At 40.3% G+C, this 16,876-nt stretch overlaps 1 protein-coding gene across 4 annotated transcripts in view; it reads right to left on the bottom strand.

The window, feature by feature from the left end:
- Positions 1–13,216, bottom strand: part of rgs7a (regulator of G protein signaling 7a) — a 50,121-nt gene extending 36,905 nt beyond the window's left edge. For all 4 annotated transcript variants that reach the window (XM_030107404.1, XM_030107405.1, XM_030107402.1 and 1 more), the window contains exons 1-2: positions 13,027–13,216; positions 11,989–12,107 (exon numbers count right to left, since the gene is read on the bottom strand). In XM_030107404.1, the coding sequence (XP_029963264.1) occupies positions 11,989–12,066 (78 nt within the window). In that variant the 5' untranslated portion in view covers positions 12,067–12,107; positions 13,027–13,216. The remainder of the gene's footprint in view (positions 1–11,988; positions 12,108–13,026) is intronic.
- Positions 13,217–16,876: the final 3,660 nt, after the last annotated feature.

Here is a 16,876-nt window from a genome sequence, read left to right as displayed (position 1 = left end):
AGACAAAGGGTGCGTCTCCGCCGGCTTTGCAGAACGAAAGCGTACGTCTCCGACATGCGAAAATGTACCCTTTGGAACAATCGCTGTTTGGCTTTTATTATTTCGCCGGGGTTGGATTTGCGCATTGGCACTCAGTCATGGCAGGCTAATCACCGAGACGCGATTGCTTCTGGGAGGAGGAGGACTCCTCATTGTCGAGAGGGGCACCGAGCTGCAGGGGGACAATCAGGCGGGCACTCTCAGTTACAGTTTTACTCGATTTGGATGCAAAAAAAAAAAAAAAAAAAAGCCACGTCCAATGGTTGTTTGTTTGGAGAGAGTTCCCAATAAAGCCATGAGTCACGAGTGAATCATTTCACACAGGAGGAGAGATGACTGCACTCCAGCAGTGTCTAAATACATTCCTCTCTTTCTCTCTGCGCGGGGATAAAAGCTGACTGGAGTGGCATAGGCTCCGACTAGCGCTGTGATGACTTCAAAGAGAGGCGAGGGATGTGAGAGGAGGGGACGGGGACTCAGAGGTAGATGGATGCTTTACGGGTGTGCGGGGAGCCAGAGTGCACGCCTATGCCGGGGTCAGAGAGAGAAACAAAAAGAAAGTTAGCTGGATATCGGGAGCGTACGAGAAACATCAAAGGCCCGAATCTGAACAAAAGAAGGCTTGAGAGTGGGAGGAGGGGGGGGAAGGAGACAGAAATGAGAGGGCAAAGTGTGAACACCAGAGCGAGAGACAGACAGCGATGAAAGCTGGGATGAAAAAGTTGGAACTGAGAGAAAATGTTTTCACGAGTCTCCACAGACAGAGAGAGAGAAGAGTGGAGAGATATTTTGCAGAAAGACTTCATTTTTGCTTCGAGCTGCCAAAACACACAGCAGAGAAGTGTGGTAATGCATGAAATACTCCACGGAGACGATAACGAGATTTCTTATTTCTGTTTACTTTTGAAGGCTCTTGACGTGCAAATATGATTTTAGCTCTGGCAATGATTTGAGGCCGTCATGAAATCTACAGTTGTTTTTTTATAGAGCGCCATTGCTCCAATTATTTCAGCCTCCTTCTGCTGAAGCCTTTGGTGAATGTGTAATCAGAGATTTAAGAAGCGCTGACATTTACCAATAAAAGAAAAGAAGGAAAGGGAAATTAAGGGAAATTAGTTGTTAGTGTCATGGTTCATGTTTCACTTGATGGATCTGATGTCTGTTTCTGAAAAATTCACAGCCAAGATTGGACCTGCTCTGCGAGAAACTGACGGACTTATCTGATGCACGCTTCAGCAGGCAACAAAGAAAATATATTTTCCCATCCTTGAGTACATGACAAGGGATCACTCAACATAAGCTAAATGTAACTCGAAGTTAGGATAAGATATGAAGTTTAAATAGACACGATGTCTCCTGCATGAAGCCAGAGAGACAAGCAGGCAAGTGGGAATTTATACATTGCAGACAGTGTGTGGGAAGGAGCGAGATTTCAGCAGGAACGACTGGGGAGGGCACCAGAAGTACAGACTGCATGGACACAGTTTTAGATGCAGATGGTGTTTGTAGTGATAGAGGGTCGGGGTTATTAGCAGGGAGGGAACAAGAACGTGTATATGCGGTGGAACGACGCACGGACACACACTCAGTCTGTGTTAAAAGTAGAGGAATATATCAGTTAAACCTGTCTGTTTGGCTGTTTTCAGTCTACAGCTTCATCTCTGTTGTCATTAGAAACATTGCTCCAGAAATGGCGGAGGATTCAATCTCAACTGTGGCCAGGACACTCCCGTTATCTTTCGCTAAATGTTGAGCAAGAATTAAACGTGAAAGCAGAGATGCCTGAGTCAGCTGCTATCTTAATACTCGAGCTTCCTTAGACTGTTATGTAACCCCAACAGACAGGAGTAAAGGCTCCAGCTGTGGCAGACATACAGAAGGGGAGAGCTCAGAGCAAGACAGGCCTAAGTATCTGTTCAGTGTCTTATTCAGCTGCCAACACCATCACTTTCCATTCCTGTTTTCATGATTATTTTTTTTTTATATATTTATGCTGAAAATACAAATTTGAATGGAAAATAATTAGAATATATATTATATAGTTAATATAAAATAGCAAACCATGTATTTTCTGATAATATTGAGTGCAGATGCAGAGATTGGATTAGTATGGCCGCATGGAATGTGTGCATTTCACGTGATGGACAGCCGGGATTATTCAGCGCCTCCAGCAAAGTTGCCTGAAATGAACCATGCTTAACCCATTTAATCCCACAAGACACAATGTTATGTGATTCTGAATGCTCTACACGTGTTGTTTTTGGCTTTGGGCAAGATATTCAATTTTCAAAGGTTAAAAAAAACACACACATCAGGGTTATGTATATGACGAACAAACAAAAAAAACATCTGCTTTTCACTTCAGAAAACTTTCTGCTTGCATCTCTGTTAAAAATATTTCTCCCCCAGGAGACTGAGGGGAACTATCTCAGTTTGTATGAATACCATTTGATGTGTAATAAATATTGTGGTTATTTTGAAGACAAACTGCAGTCAGACTACATCTTGATTTTATTTAGCCCTGCCTTCACCTTGTTTATGTGTTGTTTACAGTTAAAAATAAACCATTTCTGTTATTTAAGAGCATGTTTTTGCTGAATATTTCAGAGTAAAGTATAGGAGAAGAAATATTGCTCACAGGGAAATAGTCTACGAGAGGTGTACACTGGCTGTCATGACTGATTGAAATGAAGAGATGGAATGCATAACAGCACTTTTACATCAAATTTTTCCCCATATTCAGATGAAAGTAAGCTCAGTTCTACATGTTAAATAAACAGATAGCAAATTTATTTTTCCTGCCATGATTTTCCCACTGGAATAACAGAAGTGATGCTGTGCATGTTGTTCAGATTCATTTAATATTGATGATTTGTAGGGAGCAGAGAGACATCTGTACGACACAGTGTCATTGTGGTTGTTGCCACAGAGGGGCACTGGTTTGTTTTTGTTTTTTTTAGTGGCTCCAGTGTTGTGTTTGATTGAGCAGTGGCTGCTAGATGTGGTTTTATATTTCTTCCCAAAGTGGTTTTGTGATTGCACAACAATACAATGCGGTATAGAAACACTTCTCCGTGAATGCGGTTGCCATTTCAATGGCTCTGGCACTCGGGGCAAAATAGTTTACAACTTGAAACGCAAACGAGCTGATTCAGTTATTCAGGAAGCTCTAATGTTGCACATTTAGCAAAGAACAAGATGCTGTAAGTACTCCGATGTATGTCAGCGATGAGATGAGAGAGATGTGATCAGTTATGGGAGATGAGAGCCTTTGTGCTAATTGCTTTCAGTTTATTCATGAGCCATCTTTATATTTATTTTAATAGCTTGAAACTAAAATGAAACAAAAAACATTGTACTGATTTATCTAGGATGACCATACATTAATCATCTTAAAAGAATAAAAGATGATCCAGCCTGGATGTACATAAATTGTGTAACTCTTTTGTCAAAGATGGCAAAAAAAGGACAATAGTAACCTATATTTAAATAAAAAAAAACAAGTATACATCTGCTAAATGGATGCAAAATTAACCTAAATAATCAACTTTGCTTTTTCCACAAGGAAAAGGAAAAACTCAGATTGGGTTCTCAGGTTACACCAAATGCCGTATTATGCCTAAAATAATCTTTCTTACACAGTTAATGGCACAAAAATAACTTTTAAGTCTATGAAATGTTTGGAAAGTGTTGGCATTTTGAATAAAGTTTAGTTAAATAATGGAGTAAATAATGCCACGTCTGTGTAGAAAATCGAAATGCAACAAATAATAGCTCTCTCACATACATTTTGTTGTTGCTGTTGTTGTTGTTGGTTTGGCTATTGGCTATATGAAAAAACGTCTTCTCCCTCTCTTTGCAAACGTCACACACAACGAAGAGCCGCGGTGTTCTTTCCAAAGCGCCGGTTTACAGCCTCTTGAATTACTGTGAAAACCCAACATCTCCTGAATTTATCTTAAACAAAGCAGACATGCCATTCCAAAAGAGGACAGTTGGTCAGCCTAAATTAACACTTGATATTTTTTGTGCAATGAATCATTTATTGTCTCGTGACGTGACACAATGAATCCCAGAGGAGTGTGAAAGTCTCCAGAGATCCCGCAGCTACATTTCTATTGACTGCAGCACGTGTCGCGAACGCCTGCCCCTCCAATTAGCATTTAGGTATTGACGTCAGCAAATACAGGGGAAATGGATTAGTTTGAAACGCACAGCGCCATAAATGCCAGTTTTCCCTCAAACGGTGTGCGCCAAACACCCACACTTTCCCTTGTCAGCGTATGCAAAAAGGGACATGCGTGTTTTCATACACAGGGAGAGAAATCGCCTGGCTGGCAAGCTGACATACAAAGAGCCCTACTTCACACACAAAGATTTCTCTCTGATCTGGCAATTATGGATCATCCCACCTCAAACCCCCACCCACCACCCCCCTTTTCTCTCTTTTTCCCGGTCTTAGTGATCTTCTGATTGCAGGCCGAGGGAGACAGGCAGCAGAAGAACCCTTCAATCTGGCTCTTAACTGAGAAAAAGCTGAAAATGTATTCAGTCCCCTCTGCTTTATGACTCATGGCGAATGTAGGATGGTTGGGAAATTGTATTGATACCCAGGCAGGCTGATATGTAAGTCAGGTTAAACAGATGCAGATTACACCTAAACTAAAGAGACAGACTGTGCAACGAGGAGCTCTGTGTTAAATTTGCTGCAGCCTAAAACAAGAATGCGAGAATTAACCCTCTGAAGTCCTCCTTTTGATGTTCTCATTTGCTACCCGAGGCCACGGCCGATATATTGAAGACTATAAACATGTTTTGAAGCTATAAATACAAAGTCCTTTTACCATTGTACAATGACGTTTTGTTCTTGTATTTTCACACAATTGATTTGACTCTGCTAGAAGAGATGCGGGGCATGAGTAAAGTGAAAAGAGCGGCCAGAGTGTGAGTGCTGGCTGCACGTTAGTGTCGTCCAACAATACTCAGCTGTTGTGTCGCAGTGATACAGAGGAGGGAATGTCTTGTTCTTGCAAAATGATCTCTCGTATACAACCACTTAATCAATTCAACAATCGATGGCATGCACTAATACCTCTGCCCTATTTGTTATTTCGGTTTGTTCGTGACTTCATCGCTTGATGTCAGTGAGGGGAATGGGTTTTTAATCTCACGGCGCACTATCAACACCATTTTCAAAAGTGTGAAGAACAGAAGAAGCCTGAAGCCTGAAAACAGAGGGAAAGCCAAGATTATCACAAGGCTCAAACAGTGCTGAGAATCACTTTTAACGGCACCACTGACTATTGTTGCATGAGTAATTCTACATACCAACGTCAGCTCGGGCTGAGAGTGGTTCAAAATCTAAAATATTTAAATGTTTTTGCGCTGGCTACAAGACTGTTGTTTTCCGCCTCCAAAGCAGGATAAATAACTGGGAGGCAGCACTGAGCCCTGAAATGTCCCGAGACCAAGTGCAAAACAGTTTCTACCCCTCGGCCGTCCAAGAGCTAAATAAGAGCTCTGTGTCACCTTCTTTTGCAGACAGTTTGCACTTTATTATTCACAGCAGTATCATATTTATACGTGCTTGTGCACATATGCAGTGTATTTCCATACATTTATGTCTTGTTCACCAGAGTTGCACAGTCATCTCACCCTCCCAGGTTTGAGTCCTGGCTTGAGGGCCTTTCTTTGAAGTTTACATGTTCATGTTGGGCGAGCGTGGGTTTTCTCCAGGTCTACTTTCCTCCCACAGTCTAAGAACATGTGTTTGAGGTTAATTGGTGACATTAAAATGCCTCCAGGTGTGAATGTGAGTGTGTGGGACTGTCTTTTTCAGTGCTAACGCTGTCCTGGTTGCACCCTGCCTCCCGCCGTAGTCAAGTGGCTCCAGCGACTCGTGCCTAGGAGACGATAAATGTATTTCCCATATTTTTATTCATTTATTTTTTGATAGCTGTGTAGGTGTGTGCATTCGAGTGTCTCAAGAGAGACAAGAAATTCTGTCTATTTTCATCAGGTGCTACCTTTTGTTTTAAGATTTGATGTAGCAGCAGGATTTTACATAATTGTCACGAAGTTTCAGCATTGTTTGTGTGAGCAGCAGAATGTAAAACAGCCTCTTCCTGTATCGACTGAAGACGAGAAAATAAATAAATAATAGTGATGCATGTGCTCAATAGGGGGGGAAAAAAAATAAACAAATAGTATAGGATTAATGATACAACACAGATACTGAAGCCAAACCGGCTGCTGGATAAACAATCTCTGTATACCCATCGGCAGTTCAGATGTAAATAAGAGCGGGCTGGTGCCACAGCTGTCAGAAACTACACCGCAGAAAGAAGAAGAGGCTCCAATTTACTGGGAAAATAATCTTAACAGTTTTTATCATCTCATATGAAGTCCCGAGAATACTGTTTTCTAGGAGATTAACGGAAATCTCAGCAATCTTTTTTTTTTTTTTTTTTTTTTTTTTTTTTTTTTTTTATTTATTTGAGTAACATGATAAAATAAAAACAAATCAAAATCACATCAACAAACAAAAATACAATGGTGGTACTCAAAGGGAGCAGGTGGAAGTTCAAAGAACTTATAACAGTCCCACCCCCCGTCCTGCACAATCAACAATCCAAAGTAGAAGAAAACAAAACAATTTGCACAAATAGCGTGCTCATTCAATTTAAGGATAGCAACAAAAAAAAAAAAAACTGCAAACAATTTGCACAGCAGTGTACTCATTAAGTAAGTCTTTCTCAGGTGTTAGCCATTTAATTCTTCTGCATATTTCCGCATAAAATAATTTTTATATGTCTTTTTAAATTGCCCCAGTTCCTTACAGGTTTTAATATCATTTTCTAAATTATTCCATCGGTCCACACCACACCTGGTTATACACATGCTTTTTTGAGTTGTTCTAAAGTAAGGTTTTTTTAAGTCCATCTGTCCTCTCAAGTTATACGTCCCTTCTCTTGTACAGAACATTTTCTGGATATGTTCTGGGAGTATATTTACTTTAACTTTAAAGATGAATAAGTTAGTCTTAAACTCTATTAGGTCCCTGAATTTCAAGATTTTTGACTGGAGAAACAATGCATTTGTATGATCACGATAACCAGCTAAATGAAGGATCCTTATTGCTCTTTTTTGCAGTTTATACAAGACATCTGTGTTGCTTTTATATGTATTTCCCCAAACTTCAGCACAATATGTTAAGTGGGGTAGGATGAGAGCACAATATATGGTGAACAGGGATTTCTTGTCAAGGATATACTTGGATTTATTCATCAGGGCCACGATTTTTGCCACTTTAGTCTTGATTTTTGAGATGTGTTGTTTCCAACAGATTTTATGGTCAAGGGTTACACCGAGAAATGTGTACTCATAGACTCTCTCAATGGAAACATTGTCAATTTGAATTTGGATTTGTGGATTTATGTTACGATTTCCAAAGAACATAATTTTTGTCTTTAATATATTTAAGGACAGTTTGTTTGAGGCAAACCAGTTTTTCAGCTTACCCATTTCAATTGTGATCTCTTCCATCAATGTTTTCAGGTTCTCCCCTGAGCACAATATTGTTGTATCATCAGCAAATAGAACAAGTTTTAGTTTTTCAGAAACAGAATACAGATCATTAATGTACAATAGAAACAATTTTGGTCCCAGCACAGATCCCTGTGGAACGCCACATACTATGTTTTCACACATTGACCTGTGCTGTCCCATCTGGACATACTGTTTTCTATTTGACAAATAGGATTTTATCCAATTAAAAGCGATACCTCTAATCCCATATTTTTGTATCTTACTCAGAAGTATGTCATGATCCACAGTGTCGAACGCTTTCTTCAGGTCTATAAAGATTCCAACAGGAATGTGTTTCTTGTCAATACTGTCAGTGATTTCCTTTATAAGTTCCATTAGGGCAAGTACCGGTGACCTATTTTTTCGAAGCCCGTGTTGACTATCATTTAGTATATTATGTGCATCAATAAATTCGTCTAATCTGTATGTATATAGTTTTTCTAGTATTTTAGAAAATTGAGGCAGGATTGATATAGGTCTGTAATTTGCAAACTGGTCTTTTTCCCCACTTTTATGAATGGGAATGACTTTTGCTACTTTCATTAGATCTGGAAACCTTCCAGTTGTAAAAGACAGGTTAAAAATATGAGATAGTGGCATCGCAATTATATCAATGACTTGTTTTATTATAGTTATGTCCAGGTCATCACAGTCCAAAGATTTTTTGTTTGAACATTTGTTCACCACGTCAATCTTTGAGAGACAATTGAGTTTATTTGATTTCTTTCTGAGTTGAAGTAACCCAAACTCTTCCCTTTGCAAAGAAATCTTCTGGGACATAAAGTGGAAGCAAGAAAACTTTTGTAACTTGCAGAATATTAGATTATTTACATTTCCACATAAATAATTTGTGAACATTAACCTTTTTTTGGGTGCATTAGGTAAAAAGCTTTGTCTGTTTGTGTAACCGGAGAAGTGAAACTAATGCATGAAACAGGGAGCATCTCTTATCGACACTCGTGGAATAAAATAAAAGCAAAATGGAACAAAAACTCACAGCCCCATATATACTGGACGTCAAATCTGATCATGCTGAGCAATAAGACAAATGTCGTCACCTTAATCGCTACTTTGCAAGAATTAATGAATCGTTTGTTTCCTAGTTAATGACAGGATGAAGGTCTTTTCAAGCTCATTGGAGCAGATTGAAACTGAAACTACTTCAAATTACTACAGTAAAGAGTTTATTTCAAGGTGGAAATATTCAATGCATGCTGACTGAAAGTACAGGCATAAAATCAATGATTTTCATTAGATTCGATGCCATAATTCTCATGAATATTTGTTGCAGATGTGCTCGATCAGACGATCACAATGTGTCCCTCTAGCAGTGAGAATGAAGGTTTTGAGACCCTCACAATGATGAAACTCACGCATCCCTGACCTCCACTCTATTCCGGTCTGTTTTCTTACACACCATTCATTTGATGTCAAGTTGCGCACACACCAACGCACACTTACAGAATCGCAAACACACACACACAACGCGCAAGCTGTAGAGAGATGTTCCCTCCTCATGCTGAGTGACGACGAACCAGAGCTGTTTTAGACTTGCATAAAAAATTCAAGGCTCTCTCTTAGCAACATTCGCCCTACATACAGCGCACACACACGCTCACGTATGCATCAGAGCATTATTTATGGTGCACACATGTGAGCAAGCATGAAAAAAAACACACACATATGGAGTGAACCCTGGTTCACTTCATGATATAAGACTGGTGCGGTTAATGTGACTGCAGCGAGACATTAAAAAGGGTTTCAGATGGTGAGTAATAACATAGACCCTCATACATACAGTTAATAACTATTGAACGCGTTCACTGAACATATTAATGGCAATTCTTGATGAACTGGAGCTGTTCTGCCTTACTGCTTGCGTCTTCTTATGATTTGTGGGTGGTGATATTTTCAGGGTTAAAAGCAGCCGCTGTCATCAGGTTATAGCCAGCTGTGGGCATTTGAACCTGCCTCTATGCACGTCTAACTGTTTATATGCTGTGTGTTTACTTGTGCTTTCACTTCATCAATGCATGCATCCGAGCAAAGTGCGTGTGTGTGTGTGTGTGTGTGTGTGTACCCTTGAAGAAAATAGTCATCGCTGCATACTTCTCCACCGCAACCAGGTCAACACCTCGGCTCACCCATCCATTTTCATTAGACGCTAATGACAGGGTGGTGGGGTGGCTGGGCCACAAAGCAAGAGACTGAGAGAGTGAAAGGATGTAGAGATGCTCCCTGTGGAAAGACTATCAAACCACTATCTACTGTCCTCGTCCATGAAACTCCCTCTGCTCAGATTACATAATCCTCCCTCTACTAGTAGCACATTTTCAACTATCGAGCGGATGTGGCCAGTCGCTCACTATCAACATTTTATGCAGAGAGTTATTTTACTGTATAGTTCTGATATTGATGGACAAGTGGTATACAGAGAAAAAAAAACAAACAAACAAAAAAAACATGTTTTTCACGAGAGAATCTCGTCCGTCTCAGTGCAGCCCAGTCAGTGTGGGTTGCAACACCTCTGCCAAGCCATCTCGAACTGAAAAGCATTTGGGGCACCTGCACATCCTGGCTGTGTCCACACGTCTACAGGCAAAGCTCTTCAATTTGCAGTTTGAGTTAAAACCCACTCGAGAAACATGATTTCATCCTCGCTGGTTTCACCATGTTCTTTCATTCTGCTGTGTATCTAGGTCAGTCAGTGTACGGAGCCAAGCTGCGGCCATAAGTCAAGTGGTGTGTTGCTTCATGACTAAGATGTAAAATTTTTGCTGCATGCTGCACAATAAACTTATCAATAAGTCTAGTGTCACTCTGGCCCCCAAAATGTTAAATTGACAGCTGCAATGATTTTTTAAAAATGCTGAGGCTAAACATCTTCCGCTTATTTGCATTTGTGGGTCTTCAAATTCCTAGTCATAATCGAAAATGCATGACTTTCAGATCAATAGCAGCACAACAGAAGAGACAGCACATGTAATTGAATAGCTGGGAAAACCCCAACTCAATATTGGATGCACAGGATGCAGCGAGTTTTGCATATTTTGCTTCTATGCTCTGTGTTCAAATTAAATTTAACAACATGCTTCCTCCTCTGTCCCCAAAATTAACCGACAAAACTAGTCGCGCTCATCCATCTTCATTGTCCTCAATATCCGGCCCCCTTAATGAACAGTCTAGTTTATGAGTTCCTTGTCTTGCTTTGGGAACATCCTGAAAATTGTGACTTATAAAAGAGAAACTGCTCCTTTCTGACACAAACATCACAACATTTCCAGCAAGCCTTGTCCCACACTGGCAATAATATTGCCTAACATGCTGTGAGCACTATAAAAGACCATCTATCCATGAGATCGTGCGAAGCGCATCCTCTTCCCGGTGTGCAGAAAGAACAGGAGCTTTTGCTGAAAGGAATGAAATGAAGAGATTCACTCAACGCCTAAGTCATCCACAAGTTTGATTAAAAAAAAAAGATCACTTCATTGGTGCATCTGAGGGAGAAATGAAGCGGGCAATCAAATGGGCATGTACGTGCAACTGCTGTGGTCACCACGCTTTAATGGGTTCACATGGTACCAAGGTACAGTCCAGCATCAGATGTTGTGTGTAATGTTCTACAAGATATTGTCATAAAATTGCTCAGAAAATTAGAAAAAAAAAATCCTCTGCTCAAAAGCAGTTTCCTTAATAGTTTAATTTGAAATCAACCTTGAATGTTGCTTTCTTTTTCCAGATCAAAGAAAAGGTTATAACAAGCTCAGTGTAAATACACTCCTGTATCGATTTTTTACAAGATTAATGTTAAAGTGTCAATAAGCCAACTGCTCTAGAACCTGAAGACACAAAGTAAGCTAAAGTTGCTTTCCCTGCAAATTGACATTCTAATAATCAATTTATTGTTAGAGAAGTGTTGGACTGTGTGTCAGCTGTGTGTTCATACTGTTACAGTGAAAGATTTAGCACTGAAGATACACACCACTTGAAGCTTAATGAAAAATGACTGAAAAACCTTTAGACTCCATTTCACTTTCATTAATGTCAATCCCTTAAAAAGCTGAAGAATTACCTGGAAAATGTCTGCATGCATGTCAAAGTCACCCACTGTGCGTGCGTGTGTCTATTTTACATAGGTCTGATCCTTGATGTCTGCAGTTCACTGTGAGAAGAATTGCATGTTCTTTCCAAGCGTTCATCAAGCTGCCTTCCAACTCCACATCAGTACTGCCTTGCCATTAATATTTCTCTTGCACAGCTCATCGTCAAGTGGATTGGTGAAAGAGAGACACATGGTGCTGCCCCGCTCTTACTCACACATACACACATACACTCTCGGGCTAAAAATAGCAACTGCCTTACCTTTCTGTACACTATCATGTTGGGGGACTCATCCGCTACCCCATTGGTCCCCTGCCCACTGCTGTTGGTCTGTGCCATGATCCAGTGAGTAAATCTGTCACAGGAAATGTCAGGTGCTCCTGTGGGCGATAGAAAGGATATTTTGGTCCATTACAAGAACAATGAGCAATCTTTACCTTCACCCAAGATGAAAACAATTTCCATAACTTGCAGTCTGCATAAAGGTTTTACATATTTGACATTTCCATATGGAACAGATGTGCAGCGCTCCTATTTGGATACATGTATTCATATTTCAGAAGGTCCTGACAAGGACAGAGAGTGGCTGTTTTTAGGTGGATGAGATCTCTGTATCAATGTAGTTTAGAAAAAAAAAAAAGTTGGAAAACAGTGATAGCATTGTACAGGACTGGTCCGTTCTTTTCTGAAATTGATTCGGTGTCAGAAATAGAAACAGTGTCTTTTGACATGGAATGATTCTTATTTTCGACTCTTCTGAAGATTGCATTGTCAAGATAAAGTGAGGTGAAGACCCGAACACTGGCGGCTGTAAATGCAGTAAAACAACACATCGTCCCTGGAGGAGGTAGCTTACTCTACAATGCAGCTTTAGACACATCCATTCGAGCAGAGCAGCCATAGTCAAAAATGTGCAAAGAACTGTGCAAATGCAGCGGAGATCGCGTGCATGTTACAGCCTCATCATTCATTTCTCCCTCTTCACGACACCCACACGACATCCTTGGGAGGCTTAGTCTGCAACACTAAATAGCCGATAGCGCTCAAACAGCGAAGTCATTTAACCTGCTCTAAACACGAGGCCGTTGGCTTTGCTCACCACAAGACGCTGCTGTCCGCTTCAGCACCTTGGACAGCGACCGCGCGCACCAAACGCCCGCCCGCGTCCCCTTATCGTCCGCCGCTTAATCACGGAATACACGGAAAACACGGCGGCGTCGGTCACAGGAGGAGGAGGAGAGGGAGCTAGAGAGGAGGAGAAGGAGGAGAAGGAGGAGGAGGAGGAGGAGGGGGGCTTACCTGAAAAAACACGCAGCCCCGCTGTCGGACTCCTGGATCCTCGCCGGGGTGGAAACCTGCTCCTTTCGCGTTCAGGGTGTCAACTGGCAGACATAGGAATGCGAGGGGTGTTCATTGGCGGGGCGAGGAGGCAGACATTCGGCGGACACTTGGTGTGGTACAGCTCTGTGTCTCAGTCTCTCTCCTCCTCTCCTCCAAACGTTGCTCCGAGAAGCACGGGCGCGCCACCTTGGAGCGCCGTGAGCGCGCATCGATCTGTGACCAATCGCGTGTGAGGAATAAATTACAACCCGTTTTGGAGACATATTGATATTTTTTCCTGCTCAAAAAAAAAAATTGTACCGCTATGCAATGCGGTGATGTTTCCTCCCTCCACGAGCTGGGTCGAGATAAAATAGACCCGCAGCACATTAATATTTGAACAATTGCAATCTTGCCTCTGTGAAAAAGGTCAAGAAGGGACACCGCGACGCGCTGATTGCATTGTCCATTTTTCAGCTCTCGGACAAGAAACTCTTGTCAGGGCAGGAGCACACAGCCCTATGCTGTCGCAGCTGAACGTGTTTGGGTGCTGTTTAGTCTTTAGTCTTTACTCGACAATCTCTGGCTCGTCAGTATTGATGTGGTGCGACAGCTCAGTCATAAATCCTGTCTTTACAATGGTAATAAGGACAAGTTTGGATGTGACTATACACCATAGAGAGTTTTTCCAGGAAGTGATTTATAATGTTGAGCTATAAACTGCATTATATTGCAAGGTGTTTACAATATTCTGCCCCTCTCAGCTGTATAATAATGTGGTCCCCATTATATACAACTCACTGGGTATCATGAGAAATACAGTAAGGGAACTTAGGAGTGATAAAAGAACAGGAATATTTAACAGTAAATAAATGGTGCATATCAGAATTGGATGATCTGAAGTTAATACACCTGAAATCTTATGTATTTTAGTCTTTTGAAGAGTCTGTATCTACTGCTCTAAGTTACTATTTATGCTGTGGTCTGCTGCCAACCTAACAGTGCAGCAGGAGGTCAGGGAGCTCAGTATAGCTGGCTGATCAAGCATACTGGATGAGGTATTTTGTATCAATTTATGCAAGTAAATGAATTCATTTTCAGTTGCTCTCAATTAACATATTGATCATTTATATTAGATAGGATTGCTCTTCTAACCCACTGTGAAAAGGAAAACTGATATAACTTCATGCATTCTGAGTTTGCTGGTTTTGTTGTGTTTTCACTGAAAACAAGATCCTTTTCATAGTCTAACAAAAAGTTTTTTTTTTCATCATTATGATGAGCACAACACGACATCACTGTTATTTGATGTCAAATGTATAAACCTGAAATTTTCCTTAAAAACACTTCTGGAGCTTTTTCATTTTCATCATATTGTTAACCAAAATGGAAGAAACACAGTTAATCTTCGGGTAATGTCTGACCTCCTGTACCAGTTTTTTTCCTTGGTAGTTTTCTTAAAGATGCATGATTCTTAAGATAAAATGGCTCAATTTAATAATACTATTTTAATGTTGTTGGAAATATTTCAACAGTAGAGTTGCAACACCAGAAATATGCAGAGCGAATAATAGTTTGGAAGAATCTATCTATCTTCTATATGTATGCCATTTGTGCACCTACAGTGAATTCCTGGCTTAATGTGCATTCTTGTACACACATAATAAATTAAATGAATAATAAACGAATGTAAAATCTGCTATTTTTCTGCTATCGATGGCTATGAGGTATGTAACAGCTCAGGCGTGGACGTGGCAGATGTGCCTCCTCTCCATATAGCTACGTGCCGCCATGTTAATCAGCCGTATGCCCTCTGTTCCCCTTTGCTCTCTCTGAGGACTCTCGGTCTTCAAGGCTAACCGAGCGTGCTGCACCTTTCCCGTGTTTCCTTATGAGTTGCCAAATCGCAGTAATGCACAACCATCGTGGATGTGCTGCCATAACAGTTTTGAACAGTTAATGGGTCACTCAGACAAACAGCAATGGACTTACAACCCTGAGTGAGAGTGAATCAATTCAGGTCTATATTTCATACCGTCATTACCTGATAATGTATCAGTATTGCGTATTTTCAATTGTTTGTGGTGCTGATGGATGACTCTTATCAGCCAGGTGTCACTTCATGCCACCTAAAACCCATTCTGTTTAGTTTCTCTTAGCAAACAGTGTCATAGCATCAAATGACAGTTCCGATTTTGGTTGAGCGATAGAGGCTACTCGGATAAAGATACTTAATGGATCCTGTACAATTAGTGGGGGTGGGGGGTGGGGGGGTGGGGAGGGGGGGTCAGGCAAGATGACTCTTGCATCCTTGAATTCAACCAATCCAATTTATATATATATATATATATATATATATATATATATATATATATATATATATATATATATATATATATATATATACAGATATGCTGGAGAAAGCTGTATCTGCCTCTTAAAGCCCTCGGTTGGTTTGGTTTGTACTGAGTGCAGAGCGATGGCATTATCATGAAATTGAGAAAATCACTGTGACATCCAGATTCACCCATAGTTCACCCTGGGTCTCTTCTTTTAGACCACAAGACACCTTAAGGCCAAATCTTCTAAATAATCCAGAAAATAACTCTCAAGTTTCTTTATGGAAGCAAGTAGAATAAAACTAAAGTCAAAGGTGAATCAGAGTGTAATAATAGACATAAAGGTGGTAACTGCACCAGCTTTTAATCAGCTAAGAGTAGTAAAACAGCATGTCTTTTCACATTAGATTTCAAGAAAGTCATTCAAGCCCTCATTTCAGCAGGATGATTTTAGAAATGGTCACTTGTTTAGTTGTTTAGATCCTTCCACACTCATTCAGTGTGTTGCCACAAAAAGAGATATTATATTTTTGCCTCCGGTGAGTTATAAAAAGGAAGTTAAACTGCTGCTGTTATTATATAAATCACTCAGTGGCTTGCAGCCAAAATACATCCTTGATCTGCTCGGCCAAGATATAAATGCCTTAGATCTTTGGGAAGCAGTCAGCTGGAAATGCCCCCAGTAGAAACTAAACACTGTTTGTTGAATTAAGATAATATGGTGAACGCGGCATGAACCTGCTTCCATGATGCTTGATGCACTCTGACATCAACCAGTTTCTAATATGACTACAGTCTATTTCCTTCACTTTTAGAGTGATGCACTCTCACTTATTAAATATGATCATATTTATTGCTCATTTATAGGGCGACTGCATTATACTATAATGTTCATTTGGGTTTATTGAGTACTCCCTGGCTGAGTTCCTTTGACTCCAGTAAATTTTAGCATCATTTTCTATTTTCTGAATATTATTTTAGCCTTGGTGTTGTGAAATGATAATTCAATAACTTCATCATGTCTGTTTTATTGCTCAATATTTCAGAGCTCCCATTAATATCACGCAGCTACCCTGTCTCACCCAAACTATAATATTTTATCCCATGGCTTTAATCACCACAGTGACTATATATCAACATCTCATTAGAGCAGCTTAGTCAGATCTGTCCAATTAAAATATTGTATGTTCCTCAAAGGTCAGACATCAGTCTCAACTGTGTTATAAGGAAATCTCATTGGACAGTACAGCACTGTCTCTCATGCTGTAATTACAATGAATAGGTCATGAACAAACCAGGTCCAATCATTTCAGACCGCAGCTGAAAAATGAATGCGGTACTTGCACAGTCTTTTGGTACCAAACCTACGAGCTACAGTTCAACGTATAATGAAAATATAGCCTGCAAGTGGCATTACAGAAATAATATGAATCCAGTGAAATACACGACCACCAAATTTCTCCTTTTTAAATTGTAATGTGATGATTTCT

The sequence above is a fragment of the Salarias fasciatus genome, chromosome 13 (assembly GCF_902148845.1).
Source record: "Salarias fasciatus chromosome 13, fSalaFa1.1, whole genome shotgun sequence".
Lineage (NCBI taxonomy): Eukaryota > Metazoa > Chordata > Actinopteri > Blenniiformes > Blenniidae > Salarias > Salarias fasciatus.
The sequence above is the reverse complement of the archived record's forward strand: the minus strand, read 5'-3'. Positions and strand labels throughout refer to the sequence as shown.